Here is a 15032-nt window from a genome sequence, read left to right as displayed (position 1 = left end):
TTTCATTTTGTTATGGCGTTTAGTAACTATCCCCTTCCTCAGAGTTATTCAAACTCCTTTCATATATACCACTCCTGACAAAGATGTGTCTTGTAAACAAGAACCGTCTGCTGATGTGTGATCTCAGAACATGAAAAAAGCCGAAGACAACTGGTGTTTCTATCTAGAAAGCAACTTGAAGTTTCTCGTTTGAAGAGATAGTCAGATGCACAAGCACATTGATCAAATTCAACTTCAATCTCCTCATGTTACATGAGCTACAACTATATCAAACCTTTTGATATGCTCAACATACAAATCACATAAAAACATACTAATGTTCACAAATCCAAAACACAAAGTTAGAGATAGCCATATGAAAGATCACAGCAAGCGTATTGTCATGGATTTAAGTCATGGCCTTCTTCTCGCAAACAAACACCAATCCTCATCGATCTCTTCGTATTTATTAGCTACACCTATCTATCAAACATTTTGCTATTCACAAATACACAGCCGCAGACACAGAAACACAACGGCTGCCCAGTCCCTTACAAGTTAAAATGGAGGTTTCAAATTTGCCTTTACATAAAAAGGAAGTAAATACTAAGCTCATTGGGGCTAGATATAAGATCAAAACTTACTTATGCACTGCACTACAAAACGTAAAAAAATAGCTCACCAGATATTGACACGCATGCAGAGAAGGACGAAATTCCCGACAATCGACGAATACTTAATTTCAATGCAAGTCAACCCGATTGACCTGGCATATCATGTGAACGTTAGTCACTGAACTTTGCACTTTGAACTTCGGGTGAATAATACTTTATGTGTCACTAGCAAGCCTTTATTAGTTACATACGAGAGAGGTGGTCCCCGAAAAAATGGCTTGCCTGCTATCAAAACTTTGACTCTCGGCTCCAATATGAGAACTCCCGTCATAATTTGAAAAAAAAAAACATAACCCTACCACCCTTCCTTCAACTTCTGGTGACATTGAGAGCTAAGAATAGACGACAGGAGAATCTTGATAAACATTTACATATTTTGAAGCGACAGTAAGAAAGAGTGAGTTTTCTCATACACTAATATAAAATCAGGAAGACAAAGACCTGCATAGAGTACCTTCTGTTGAGTGTACAAGACGTAGTACAGTGCCATTGATTATCAGCTTTGATAATTTCCCTGTACGCTATATTTTACCACTTATTGTAGACTCACTTCTCGAAGTATCTTCATTAAAGAAATTGTTGGTCAGCCATAGCCTGTTGTTATTATTGAAAAGTCGGCTATAATTTCACTTCGTATTTAACTTTTTTACGAAAGTTCATTGTTTGCTATAATTTTGATTTACATAAATTTCAATAAAATACCACATTCACATACCAATACGTTAAAAGAATATAAAAGTGTTATTGTGTCATAATAAGTGATTTATATGTTTTTAAATTTAATGATTATTGGAGTCACAGTCGACTTGTATGCGCTTCTTAAATGTGTGTGAACATTCGGATGACTGAGAAACAAACCGGTAAGGAAGCATTTCCCTATTTTCCACTAAATACTTTGTGCTGATGCTGTCATCATTATGTTGTATTTTTTGGGATTTTTCTTGGGAGGTACACTACACTACACTATTATATCAATTGTATATATCATAAGATTATTTGGATCTTTCTGATCAGACGTGGAAAAAGTCCCATTTGGGTTCTTCAATTTAATACAATTACATGGGGAATTGCGTTTCTGCCAGCGAGCAAACTAGTTTGTTACGAAGTCAATTTCACTTTAATGATAGCTTAAAAGATTCTCGTCGAGGTGACATAATTTTGGCAGTCGCATGAATGTAGTTTATTGTTTGGGTTGGACCAATGAATGGGTAGCTACAGTTTCTACTCATTGGATACGGACATAAAACTATACTGGTATGTTTATACAATCATGATTTATCATCGTATGGCGTTACAAAGCGCAATGACATTTTGCTGGACGCCGACGGTTGCTGCATGTAACACTGTGAGCTACGATTACAGTGAAAGCACTTGTTCGCACCCCGAAAGTGAAAGATTTAAACGTTGGCTCAAACTTTCCTTAAGCAAACTTTCAACCATTTTATTTCAAATCAAGATGAAAAATCGTGGATCACCGTGAAAATATTTGTATCATAAAGAAACAATTACCGATTTAGAATTCGAAATGCCCGTCATCTCTGTGTTATCTCTGTAGGGGAATGTAGAATTCGCGACTATCTCAAAACTATGCCGGTGAAATTGTATTTACCCAGTTGACTTCAAAATGTGTCCCGACACGGGGCAGGCCGAAAGAATGTACAGTTGTACAAGTTTAACAGTCCAAATATCTGTCCCCGAGGTGAATGTTACTTATTATGTAAAAATATACTTTTTGGTTTGGTAAGACAGTGCCAACGATAATTGGTCCCATTCTTTATTCTCTGAGATGATTGAATAGTCCAGAATTTCTCACCTAAGCGACATTATATGATTTCAGGCAAGATGTCGACTGTACGACTGGCCATTCTTATCTGTAAAAAAATGAAATTCATTCTATCTTGTTACGGCCCACTTAGCTAAGTCTGTTACTGTTACTGATTTTGCTGGCAAATGTCCCACTATTTCCTATTTACAGTGCCTACACACCTAAACCTACACACCTGGCATATTTGACAGATATGTGCCCTTATTGAACTATAAAACAAACTATACACACCGTATGTAAATAGCGACCTAATCACAACTGTAGCTCTACGCTGAGTTAATTTTTGTTGAGTTAGTTAAATATCAGTACTTAATCTGACTCCGACAAAGCGGTCCGTCAGTGTGTACATGTCGTAGCACCAGTCAGTCTGTACAGGTAATATCGACAGTGAGAAAAACAGTGACAAAATGTCGAGTGGCGAACTCATAACAGTTATGGTTAAATATTCTCGGGGCGGAAATGCTCTGCCCTTCAAATGTAGTGCCTCAGACACAATATTTGACCTTGCAAATGATATAAAAAGTAAAGCGGACCAGTTTGACCTTGAAGAAAAAGACATTAAGTTGAATAAGATTGAGATTTTCATTCGCAGTGAAGACGGAAGCAAAAAAAGTTTCCACTTCGGAGAGGAGATAGGAGTCCTAAAAAGCCGGGAAGTCGAATTCGATAACCATCCAACTGAATGTAAGTACTTATTTGACTTTGCTTTTCAGTATGGCATAAATTGATTTATGTAAAATGAAAAAAAAATTAGAAAAAGATCAGCATATGGTTAACCGCAAACGTATAACTGATACAGAAGACTGTCTGAAAATAATCGCATTACATATTATCTATCAATACTGACACCCACTCATGTATTTTTTGGTTTTGTTCATTTTGTTCTTGCTGAGTCATTGAACGTTAAAGTTGAATTAAAAATAAAATTAAAATAAAATTAAATGTAGAAAACGTCTTAACGAGATATTTGCTTGACTTATAGATAGGTGTACCTGGGTTGCAATACCCTCTAAAAATAGAACTATTACTGTGATGGCTCAGTCAACTCAATAAGAGAAACCCAAAATACATAGGCGGGTGCTTACTATATTAATAACACGCGCATAGCTTTTTTCTTCGTTAAACACAAACGTAACGCGATGATTTCGAGATTTAAGCACGCTGTTCTTTTCAAAGACTTGTTTCATGCGTATGATTTTTTTTAATTAGTGTAATGAGGAGAAACTGTACAGATGAAATGTGTAAGCGCACTTCCTTTTTTCTGAAAAGTGTCGTTAATAGTTTAATTCAGCCAAATTTTATCATCTTCTATTATATGAAAATACGCATTTTCTTAATAATAGTAATTCTTTTATGGCAATTTTATCTCATCCGCTCAGCTCACTGATAATAAATCATTCTACTTAACAGATGCCAACATTCCTGTGAAATATAAAGATTCGGTAAATCCAACAAAATTACAAATCGAGAGTTCAAAGGATGCTTGTGACTTTGTGGAGATAATTCTCGATAATCTTGACAAATTCCGACTTTCTGAAGAAGACCTAGAAAGCATCAAAGCTCCCGGAAATGAAATCAGGCTGTTGAGAAGCACCGGCAATGATGAATACCAACCCATCTCACCTATGACGCGTGTCGCTCAGATCGCCGATGGAATCATAGAATTTGAAGTTGTGACAGCAGATATGAAAAGGCTTGGAAAGCGTAAGTATTTACTGTTGAAAATTGCTGAAACGATTATGTACAAGAAACTGTGAAAATAAATAACTATAGTAAGGAAATTACATAAAAGCATAACCATGTCAATGTAAACTGTTGGCAAACTCAAAGATTTTTTTTTTTTCTTTCAAGAAAAAATCCTCACGATCCTGGTTGATAGTTTTTTATATCCATTTACAGTTTTATAGACTGGCTTAATTCTGGTAGGTTGCCTTTGAAATATGAGACAGGTTTGCCTACACGTTTTACGTGAACGTTACGCGTAGAATCCACGTTGACGTTCGCGTACACGTTCTCGGCAATAGAGAGGTTAAGATTTCATCCGTAGCGAGAACGTAACGTAGAGTGGCTACGCGTTCCGTACGCGTAACGTTCTGCACAGATTCGGATTAAGACTTGACCGGCCCCGTCGCTTTGCTTTCCACGGCAGCAGTAACTGGCTAGCCGAGCAAGGTTCACATGTCTGTGTTCACCTAACGATCTACGTAACAGCCTATCACTAATGCGACAGTCTACTGAAGTTTATACATTCAATTCGCTCTGTTTTGATTTTATAGACTTGAAGCATGTCTAGATTAAGACGTATGCGTGCCGACTCACACACCCGACCCACACAGTCGCATTATCTAAAGAATTTTGCTTTGATATCAGATTAATAGAACACAGAGATAAAAACTTGAAAATACTGAAATTTTACTTTGCGTTTGGAAAACCGTGTAAAACCACGGAGGTATTAACAAATGACAATGTTAATTTCAGTCTAGACTAAATGTTATCGGCAGTGCAGAGTAACGACGTCTGCCGCGCGTGTGCCGTCGTCTGCGAGTGCAGGAGGTAGGCTACTTTTTCCTTTTTGTTACCTAAAATATCTCAAAATCAGACAGCGATCGATAAAACCAAGACCAACAATACAAAACGTAAGGAATGTCAGCTTTGAATATTAAGTCTATGGCGAAGCGAGCGTGAAAATCGCTCTCGGAAAAGGTGTACGAGAAAAGTGGCAGTTTCACGTAGAAAACGACTGCCAAACGACAAGAGAACGTGTGACATCATCAGAACATGATGAGAGCGCGCAGAAAGTGATGACGTATCCGTTCGCGTTCCGTTCCCGTATGAAATCTTAACCTCTCTAATAACCCGTTTGGCTACGCGTTACCTCACCCGTTCGTGTGGCACGCTCAAGAAATGATTCGGCTCGGCTTTGGTCCCCGTAGTCTTATTACCGCATCACAGGGATAGCTCAATAGTTTTCCGGTATGCGGCGAATCGACGAAGAAATTGCACATAAAAAATAACGAAAATACATGAATATCTTTTAGGATATCACTATCATATATCCACCTAACAAACTGCATGAATAATTTATATCATGTTTTGATACCTACAGATGAGGATAAATGTACACGTTTATAGATTAAAAAACAGCTGTCTCGACGGAAATACGCGACGTGGAGAACGTACGCACAAGTTGATGACATCATCGCAGAAATTCGTGACGTTACGCGTTCACGTTCACGTAAAACGTGTAGCCAAACCTGTCTAATCTTTCAATTTACTCAGGTTGGATAATTGTTTGATATCAGTAGGTAATGGATTCAAAACGTTAGTGGTACGGAAATGAAAACAAAGTTGTCTAACGTTAAAGACATATAGGAACTCAATAGTCCTGACGAGATGAAGAGCATGTATAGTAATCATGAACATTACCTTGTAGAGTGAATAAATAGATAAATAGTGTGGTCCAGAACCATTCATACATTTGAAACCTAATATTGCCATGAAATAAAAATTATCTGCATTAACATAACATTAAATGAAGCAAACATCTCTTTTCTTGCAGTCTAATCCATTATGCCCAATAAACATAATTCTCAATCAGTAATCAAAAGTTTTTTCATCCTTTTACAGCTATTATGCTGTCAGTGACTTCTAAGGAATCTTCCATCACTGTCCAATTTAAATGTCGAGAGAATGATAAGGTACATAACATGGTTGAATTGATCAAGGAAAACATCGACCAATTCCAACTGCCCCCTGAAGCAAAAGACGCAATTTCGGATCGATCAAAGGAAATAATTCTTTCACCTATACCTTCCAAGAAAGGAGCGTTTGTTGGGATTTTGAATTCGTTCCAGAAGCTCGGAGAATTGAAGGACGAAAACCTACAATTCGAGATTGTAGAAAGAAGAAAACCACCGTCAATTGGTCAGTGTTTACTCTGCGATATTTCACATGTAAAGCATTGCTTTGAACTTCGTCAGTCATTGTTTTCTGATAATACAATATTGTCCCTCTGATTGCAAACTTTATACATGATGTATTTGCATTTCCTTTTCAGAGGAGTTAGCCGAACTGTGCGTAGGTCAGAAGATTGCTATTTTCGGCGCGGTTGGTCACGGCAAGTCATCAACAATCAATACAATAGCCAGGGTAATTAACAAATTAATATACCATAAATTAATAGATATTGTTAAGCAATGGTTTAATGTTATACATAGGCTTTCAGTATATTTGTAACGCTCATATCTTCACAAAACGAATGCTCACGCTAATGTTATCTTACGTCGTCATTTATATCTATTCATTAAAGTGGCACTCCCATTTGGTAACATTTTAAAACACATTTTTTTTAGTGCCAACGGTCGATATTTGACGTGGCGACTGCGCGCGGATCGCAAGATATCGATAAAAACACGTCTTCAAAAAAGTAAAAGTTTGAATTCCGGTGGCTCACCTAAATTCAGCTTCCGAACATCGAACGTTCGGCACTGGGGCCATTGTCAACTAAGCTATGGAGTACGAGTCTACACTAATGCTGCTGTACGCCACAGTACCACTTGCCTCGGTGATCGGTCATGCCCCGTGGGAGAAAGCTGAGTCTTACTGACTTGGTGATAAAACGAAAAAAAAAATTTCTGCTGATTCCACCAGAATTCGCATAGGTTACTAGCCCAGTTACGTGCGGCTGTACATAGCGGCCACCGCCTAGTATGCATAGACGCATACCACGCGCGCGGCGAACCACACGTAAGTTACTGTGTGGCAGACGACAAAATGTAGTCATCGGAGGCGGCTAATATTTAACACGTTAAAACTTATGTTTATGTGGTATTGGTTAAAAATATAATACAACTGATTTAGAATAATGACAACGACAAAGCTAAGAAGAAGTTTTCAAAAACTGACCTGTGGTAAAGGCATAATGCTGTATATAAAGTCTTCGCAGTGGGAGGTACAATTGCGTCGTTCGAACTTATTATGGACTCCCTAGAATATCGTCAATCAGCACAACAACAAACCTTCGGTGGATTTCGCGTCATAATCAGAAACGATCGTAAAACTTCGGGATGTGAAAAATACGCTCGGGAAATGACATATTTTTATCGATATCTCGCGATCCGCGCGCAGTCGCCACGTCAAATATCGACCGTTGGCATTAAAACAATGTGTTTTAAAAATGTTACACAATGGGAGTGCCTCTTTAAGTGATCTGAGACATATTTGCAGCAATAATACATACAGCAAAAAACAGGATGGTTGGACAGTCTCATATACATTACGTTTACTTTTTTGTACGTGGCACACAAGTTTTGTAGATAACATTGTAGATAAGAAGAACCGACTCATTTGAGTGTCTGGATAGAACACACAAGGGAATTGCTAAATTACTAAGCTACTGCAGTGAACTGCAATAAAACTGCTCACACTAATTAGTTTCAGCTGTAGCCAGCTGGCAGATTGGCGTGTAGTGTGTTATAACTGGGCAGTTTCTGTTTCACCTGTGGCCACTTTAGTGTTGACCAAGGTTACTTGATACAGACACAAAATTCTGCTTGTCCAAAGGCAAAACTAGCTCTGTCTGGGGTTGTAAATGAGAGTTTGAGATTGGCACCCTGTGTTCAAGATTCAGATACAGTGTAACATTACCATGCACTGGTCCATGTACAAATTTTTTTATTTCAACTTCCCCAGACAAACTGTCTGCATGGGACATACAATGTTGTCTACTTTGTCAGCTGGCAACAGCTGAAACTAATTAGTGTGAGCAGTTTTATTGCAGTTCACTACAGTAGCTTAGTACTTTAGCAATTCTCTTGTGTGTTCTATCCAGACACTCAAATGAGTCGGTTCTTCTTATCTACAATGTTATCAACAAACCTTGTGCGCCACTTACAAAAAAGTAAACGTAATGTATATGAGACTGTCCAACCATCCTGTTTTTTGCTGTAGTTAATATTATATAGGGCTCAGCCCTTGGTGTCGCGCCAGGGGTTAAGATTGGCAATGTTATTTGTATTGATTCATGATAAACTGTAATTGTTACTTCATAAACGTTTATATGACAACTATGCCCACTTTCCCTATGATGAAAGCAGTTCACGTACGTAGGCCTACACGACGTCAAACCCTGCAGCAGGGCAGGTATAGATTTTCTGTAGCGTGTAAAAATTTTGGCAAAATTGGCAATTTTTACAATGATAACAGCCTATTGCGTTAAACAAGGGACGTATTATGCAATCATTATCATTGCAATGGTAACTGCACTGCCCACCTTCCACTTGCAAGCTGAAAACTATAGCGTTCCGTCTAAAAACCGGCAATTTTTGAATCTAATTATTGACACAGGGGGCGCTCTTCTATAATTCAATCCCAGCATTCTTTGCGTATGCCCCCGTTCATATGCACGACAGTTTTCTCCCTTTATCTATATTAACGATATTCTGTATCAGCGACAAGGTGCATAATAACATTTACTGGCTTATAAAAGAGGTATATTTTATAAAAGGCATGTTAAATAATAGTAATTTGTTTCGTATTTGTTTATTTACGAGTACTCAAAAAAAAACATGGCGGCGCCCATGAAAGAAGGGTACACTTCCGGTTACTCGCATAGTATATTGAATAAGCGCATGCGTAGTCAGTAAGCCGCTGGCGCGACTAATAAGTCAATTGTGTCGGCGTTTCTCCAGTACATATTTGTAAAAAATGCCAAGAATTGTTACCTGTAAAACACACTTAGGGCAAAGAAAACGAAGCATCCCTCAAATTGTTTTAGTAAGAAATAGAAGTAAAAAAACCAATGGTTTTAATCTAGTGAGTAGTAAATTTCTTCTAATAAATAAATTACATCGAATTCTACTTCACGATACTTTATGTCGTGAAAAAACACTGAATGTTGTTCCAATCAAACGTATTCACAATCCCATTTTAGATGAAAACATTTCCAAAGAAAAAAATGGCGTAGATTTAGGATAATGATGTTGAAAGTATTATTGAGAACGGCAAGACAGTAAGCTGCACGTTTGGCTCTCCAAAGATACAAACTATACGAACAAAAACTGGAATGCACGTCTATTTGTATGTGTTCTGCTACTGTGTAACGTGCACTGCATGGCCAAGGGGTTATTGATATGTCTGGTACAAAAGTGATTCCTGCAGTATATTTAGTTTGATAATATTTTTCGTAGGCATTTCCTGGTGTTCAAGATTCCATCGCAGAAACTTCCGGAGGACAAGCTGCAGGTACACAAGTAGTTTCACCTCATGCTTTCAAAGTTCGGAACAAGTTATTTCATCTTATAGACATTCCCGGAGGTGGTTTACCGGTGTCTGACACTGAAGACGGGAAGGTAAAATTAAGAAAACTAACAACTTGGATAATAAACGGGAATTTCCCCGAAGACTTGCCTACGACCTACTGGGATAATTCAAATATATTTACGGGATGGTACAGATACAGCACGAGTAAGCACATTGGCAAGGTTGACGCCATCGTTATTGTTCACAATGGTAATGCTACAATAGACCGCCTTACCAGTACAGTTTCTGATGTCGCCATGTCAAAAGGTGAGTCAAATAATCGAAGGTTTGCATTTACATATCTTATATTTTAGGTTAAAGGTGGAATGCTCCTCTCGAACAGATATTTGTACACCTAAACTTTTACAGTACTTATTTTGTCTACCACTGTTGGAGACTCATAGAGTAAATAAATTTTTTATCGGTTTGTTTTTGTGAAAAACGTTATTTTACCCCATGAGTTAACGCAGGGGTTGCGGCAATTTTAAATTTTACATGTACATGGATACATTTTAATTAGTTTCTCACGTTCCACGGTGACCCCTAGTTTTTTTATAATTCTTGATTTCGAAAGGGAATTGTTTAAACATACCTTAAGGAAAGTTTAAGCGAAAGCTATTGGTGTTTAAATTTCGAGGCGCTAAGTAGCTTAAGAGTCCAAGAAAATACATTGCACCGCAAAATATGTTTTTTGAACTCTTTAGTACCTTTTGCATTGTATGTCTTTTCATATCCTTTAACAGATTTTCTTTACTTTATATTTTTCATTTTTATCGTAATAGCAGCGGGACATGATCTTGAGTTTTAGGCTCAGCAAAAGTGTAGGCAGCCATCCTAAAACTTGTTTTCGAAAAAATCTTCCTACATTCGAGTTAGACAATCACATTTACTATACCATCGAATTTATCTTCCAAAATTGCTGTCTAAGGCGGGCATCGCATTTTTGTAAACTATGACTGTGCCCTGTTTGGATTGGTTACAGTTTCAGGCTGAGCACACTGTATATCTACTAAAGTATGATTTTTATTAAATACAGGAAGAGGAATCCCAGTCTTTGGCATTATTACACATATTGACAAGCTGAATGACGAAGAGGAAATACGAAAACAAGTTACAGCCCTTTCAAGTGCAGCCAACATCGATGAAAATGCCATTTATCCACTGAGTAATATCCAGGAAGGACCTGCATCAAGTCAGCAAGGAGGAAGAGATAGGGATGAATATGTGCTGTGTATGTTACGGTCCATATTATCGAGGTCAAAGAGGTCAATGTCGAAACAACATGTGGAATTAAAGTAAATCTCTGCAAGTAAAGCTTCGTAATAAAACAATGGTTTTGCTTTGATTTTACAATAATGAAAGCAGGCCTTAAATGTTGAGCAAAGGAAAGGATACCTTCCTAATGAAAAAAATTAGCTGTTAGTCTAGTGCTGTTTTTCTTTATTTTCATTTACACTTATATCGAAATGGCAATATGGCCACTTTTGCACCTTTTGACATTGTGCATTATCTTAATGTATGATTTTTCTGATGAGATGTTACATATATGTTTTTATTAGAAGAAAAAGAACCCAATATTAAGTAATTTAATTTTTTTTCTTTAAGTCGGATCACGTGTATGCATGTATGCTGCAACTGATGGTCATTTCAAAAACATTTTAACCAGTTCTCCACGCCTTCCGTTTTCAGTTATTAGCTAGTGCAGTCAGGAAATGTTTGTTGTTTGGGTCGTGTTTCGCACTTGGGTACATTACAACTTTGAAACAACAAAGTTGCATGTTTTACTGCTTTTATCTGTATGCAACACAAGAATGTTATGATTGAGTTTTGAAAACATTTAACCACAGTCCCTTTATTTAGTGACCGTTATTGAACCTTCCATATCAAAAGTTTAAGCAGGTAAGAGCATATTCTGTCAAGATGTAGCGGCGATCGATAACAAAGTGATGTATTCAGTTGCAAATAGAGTTCACGGAGAGAATGAGATAGGTCAGAATACATCACAGTTTAATACTATAATATCCATTTAGTACTGTCAATTAGGTTGAAAATAGACTTTTTCTGTGTTGAATAAACGTACCAAGAAAAAACTTTGTGCTGTGTAGATCTTTTAAACGATTGTGTCAGATCAGCTGGTCGTTACTTTAACATTTTATTATGTTTATTTTCCTATATCATTGTAACTTTTTCGATGGTGATGACAATCATTGATTGAAAACTGAGAACCGTGATTGTAAATACAGTCAACAGTGACCAAGCTATGTCAGCGGGGTGAGTCACCCCTTGCTGGCGTTCAATCCTTGCCAAAATTTTGGGTTTGTTTGATAAAAGACGACCTTTCGGTGAAAATCGGCCGGAATCGGGCGAATCTACGATACTTCAAGGTTTAGACACTTACAAGGTCACTCATACTGGTCCAAAATTATTATACTCCTGTGACGCAAACGTGAGATAGTGAAGAAATACCCTCTCTGCGACTTCCGCGGGTAGTTTTCCCTCCGGTATGTAAGGTCAAAGAACTTTCGCTGACTGCATTTGTAAGGCCGGCTGGCCAGGGACTGTGATAGCTCGACATGTACGAAAGAGAGAAAAAATGCCTTCCAAGAAATTAGTTTTTGGGATCCCATTTATATAAAGGCCCATCAAGTATGCATGACATGGTAAGCCCGCTGAACTCGACCCTTTGTCCGTGTTTATTTTGTGAAGGATAAGTTATGTGGGTGCTCTGACCCTTACCCGTTGACCTGATTAGGTACGTGTTCAGTGGTTCGGCACGCTAAGCTTAGGCGGGCCGGCGGCGCGGGGATCGATACATTGTATAGTATACGCATTATTCTACCGTCGTGCAATAAGCCGTACTTCTCATCCCTAGTTGGCTTTCGTACTACTACTTGTGTTATAAGATTGTGAGAAAAAAATGTCGCAAACTGCTTAGTTTGTTATTTGAAATACTAAATTCATGAATGAATACAAATTGTATTTGGCAAATAAATGCAGGCAAATGAAATTTTGTTCAATGTTGTATCATTGATACCAGAAATATATTAATGTATCCAGAAACACCAAATTTACAAATATACGTCTAATTGGATGTGTAGGAACGCCTAGATTTAAATAGTTGATGAAAATCATTTGTTGCTTGATACGCTTTTTCCAGAACTGAAGCAGAATAAATGAATGAATGTCAAGGTGTGGAAGTTTCAATTTGATTTCTAACCATATTTATATGAACTCCACCCAGTACCAATGACCATAGACCCGACTAAGACACTTGAGATGCCATGGAACAAAAATTATTTATTTGATCAGTTTTCTTTTTCATTTTTACCAACTGCTAAATTTTATCCTGGAAGGGAATGGAGAGAAAATTCCAAATCCCCAACTATTTCTGTAAATTAGAAACAATGTACAACAATCATAAATGGCTTAATCATGTCATGGTCTCCAAGCTAATTTTGCAAAACGGTTTACCCTTAAATTGCTGTATTGGGAATGTGCAAATTTGTAGTCAACTTGCTTTATATTTCAGGTTGGATGACCATTTTGTGACTCAGAGATATCTTGCTGACAAAAATGACTCGCGAACCGACAATACAATTTACAAAGAAAACTGTGAAAATAAATGCATTTTCTCTTTGGATATCAATGTTGGCGTCAAATTTCACATTTTAACCTATCTTGTCAATGCACTTCAGCAATTTTGGATGCGACGCTTTGCTAGACTAAATCATTTCGGTAACGCACAAAGCTCTTACACAACATAATCGGGAACTGATTTATTCAGCAGAGTTATGCGAAGCATCTTGTGTACTATAGAATGAATCTCGGACAAGTTCAAATGTAAGTTTATAATTCATTTCTGTGTATTATTGTGATGACTTATTCGACCATCGGATAGCTCTGTGGCTTCAACTGTCCCTGTGCCAACTTACGACAAAGGTCTATGTGGTTAAATTGTTTTTTGCTCACACAAAATATCTCAAGCTTCCCTTTGAGGTCGTATTGTCTTGTATTTGTCCTGCATGGATTGAGCAAAAAGTTAACGTTTTTGTTATCATGCTCATTGGAGAATAAAAAGTGAGGACTGAATTTCAAAGCAAACATATCGTTTTGTGATTGAGTAATTAGTACCTACTTCCTGTAAGTTATTGCAAATTAATGAAACTATTTTCCCGGACGGTAAGCCTGAAAAAGATGTGTCCTGTAAACAAGAACTGTAAGCCAACCTGTGATCTCTGAACATGATAACAAGCCAAAGACAACTTGTGTCACGAGACACTATGAAGAGATAGTAAGATGCGGATCATACAAGTAACGCCTTATTAAAAAAATTCATGGCTCTAAGTCATCTCTTTAAAAAAGAATCAAATATCTTCAATCTCTTCAATTTACATGACCTACACCTCTCTATATCTAACGTGTTGATACGCTCATTACCTATTCACAGAGCAAAGTCCAAGAGAAGAGATATCCATATGCAAGATCACATCAAGAGTATTGATCAAAAGTGTTATGGATTCATGCCACGGCCTCCTTCTCGCTAAGAAACACCAACCACATGCAATCTCCTCGTACTATTTTTGATCTACACATATACATATAAAAATGTTACTGCGCTCAATATAGCTACAGTGTATTTACTACTGCACAGAGGGAGACACAGGAACACAACGGTTGTCCCAAACAACATCACAAGTCAAAATGGCGGTATTAATGTCGCCGTATATAAACAGTCAGCTCCTAAGGACTGTTGTATGATTAAATATGTCTTAATGGTGAACTGCAAGATGAGATGTAAAAACTCACCACTCATTGACATACATCCGAAGAAGGACAAATTCAAGGCACCTTCCCGAACGCCAATCGATGAAACCTTAACATCCATGCAAGACAACATTCGCCTGACCTATAAAGTAAACGTTTGACCCTGAATTTTGCACTTTGTACGACGCGTGAATAGTACTTTACGCAGCTTAAACAGGTAGAACGCACCTCGGGGACAGACATTCGGACTCTCAAACTTTTACAATTCTCTTCTGATATACCACTTGTGGGGGTTCATTTTAAAGCTCTTGGTGAAAAAAAACTTTTCACAGTCTTAGTTTTTCGAAATTCGAAAATTTTATTTTTCTCCATAGAGTTAACACAGGGATGGCGGCCATTTTGAATTTCTAATATCGGTAAATCTTGGGTAATTTGTTTCTCTAGTACCAAAATTTGCACGGTGACCCCCCTATTTTTATTCTTGATTTTGA

At 37.5% G+C, this 15032-nt stretch overlaps 2 protein-coding genes across 2 annotated transcripts in view; one reads left to right on the top strand and one right to left on the bottom strand.

Annotated features, from left to right (window-relative positions):
• The window catches only part of LOC139115444 (uncharacterized), a 55027-nt gene extending 40328 nt beyond the window's left edge, over positions 1 to 14699 (bottom strand). Inside the window, exon 1 of the mRNA XM_070677556.1 lies at positions 14584 to 14699. The gene's annotated coding sequence lies outside the window, so the exon portion shown is untranslated. The remainder of the gene's footprint in view (positions 1 to 14583) is intronic.
• Positions 2807 to 11286, top strand: LOC139115443 (uncharacterized). The gene is made up of 6 exons (XM_070677553.1): positions 2807 to 3162; positions 3889 to 4182; positions 6106 to 6402; positions 6536 to 6627; positions 9666 to 10044; positions 10814 to 11286. Exons 1-6 carry the CDS (start codon positions 2886 to 2888, stop codon positions 11074 to 11076), a joined length of 1602 nt encoding a protein of 533 aa, XP_070533654.1. The 5' UTR covers positions 2807 to 2885; the 3' UTR covers positions 11077 to 11286.
• Positions 14700 to 15032: the final 333 nt, after the last annotated feature.

The sequence above is a fragment of the Ptychodera flava genome, chromosome 17 (genome assembly GCF_041260155.1).
Source record: "Ptychodera flava strain L36383 chromosome 17, AS_Pfla_20210202, whole genome shotgun sequence".
Lineage (NCBI taxonomy): Eukaryota > Metazoa > Hemichordata > Enteropneusta > Ptychoderidae > Ptychodera > Ptychodera flava.
The sequence above is the reverse complement of the archived record's forward strand: the minus strand, read 5'-3'. Positions and strand labels throughout refer to the sequence as shown.

What these genes read in the sequence shown, in the direction of transcription:
- LOC139115443 (XM_070677553.1), top strand. Translation starts at nt 2,886, where the DNA reads ATGTCGAGTGGCGAACTCATAACAGTTATGGTTAAATATTCTCGGGGC. An exon ending in CGATAACCATCCAACTGAAT is followed by an intron (nt 3,163 to 3,888) that starts GTAAGTACTTAT and finishes TCTACTTAACAG; the next exon opens with ATGCCAACATTCCTGTGAAA. An exon ending in CAATCAATACAATAGCCAGG is followed by an intron (nt 6,628 to 9,665) that starts GTAATTAACAAA and finishes TATTTTTCGTAG; the next exon opens with GCATTTCCTGGTGTTCAAGA.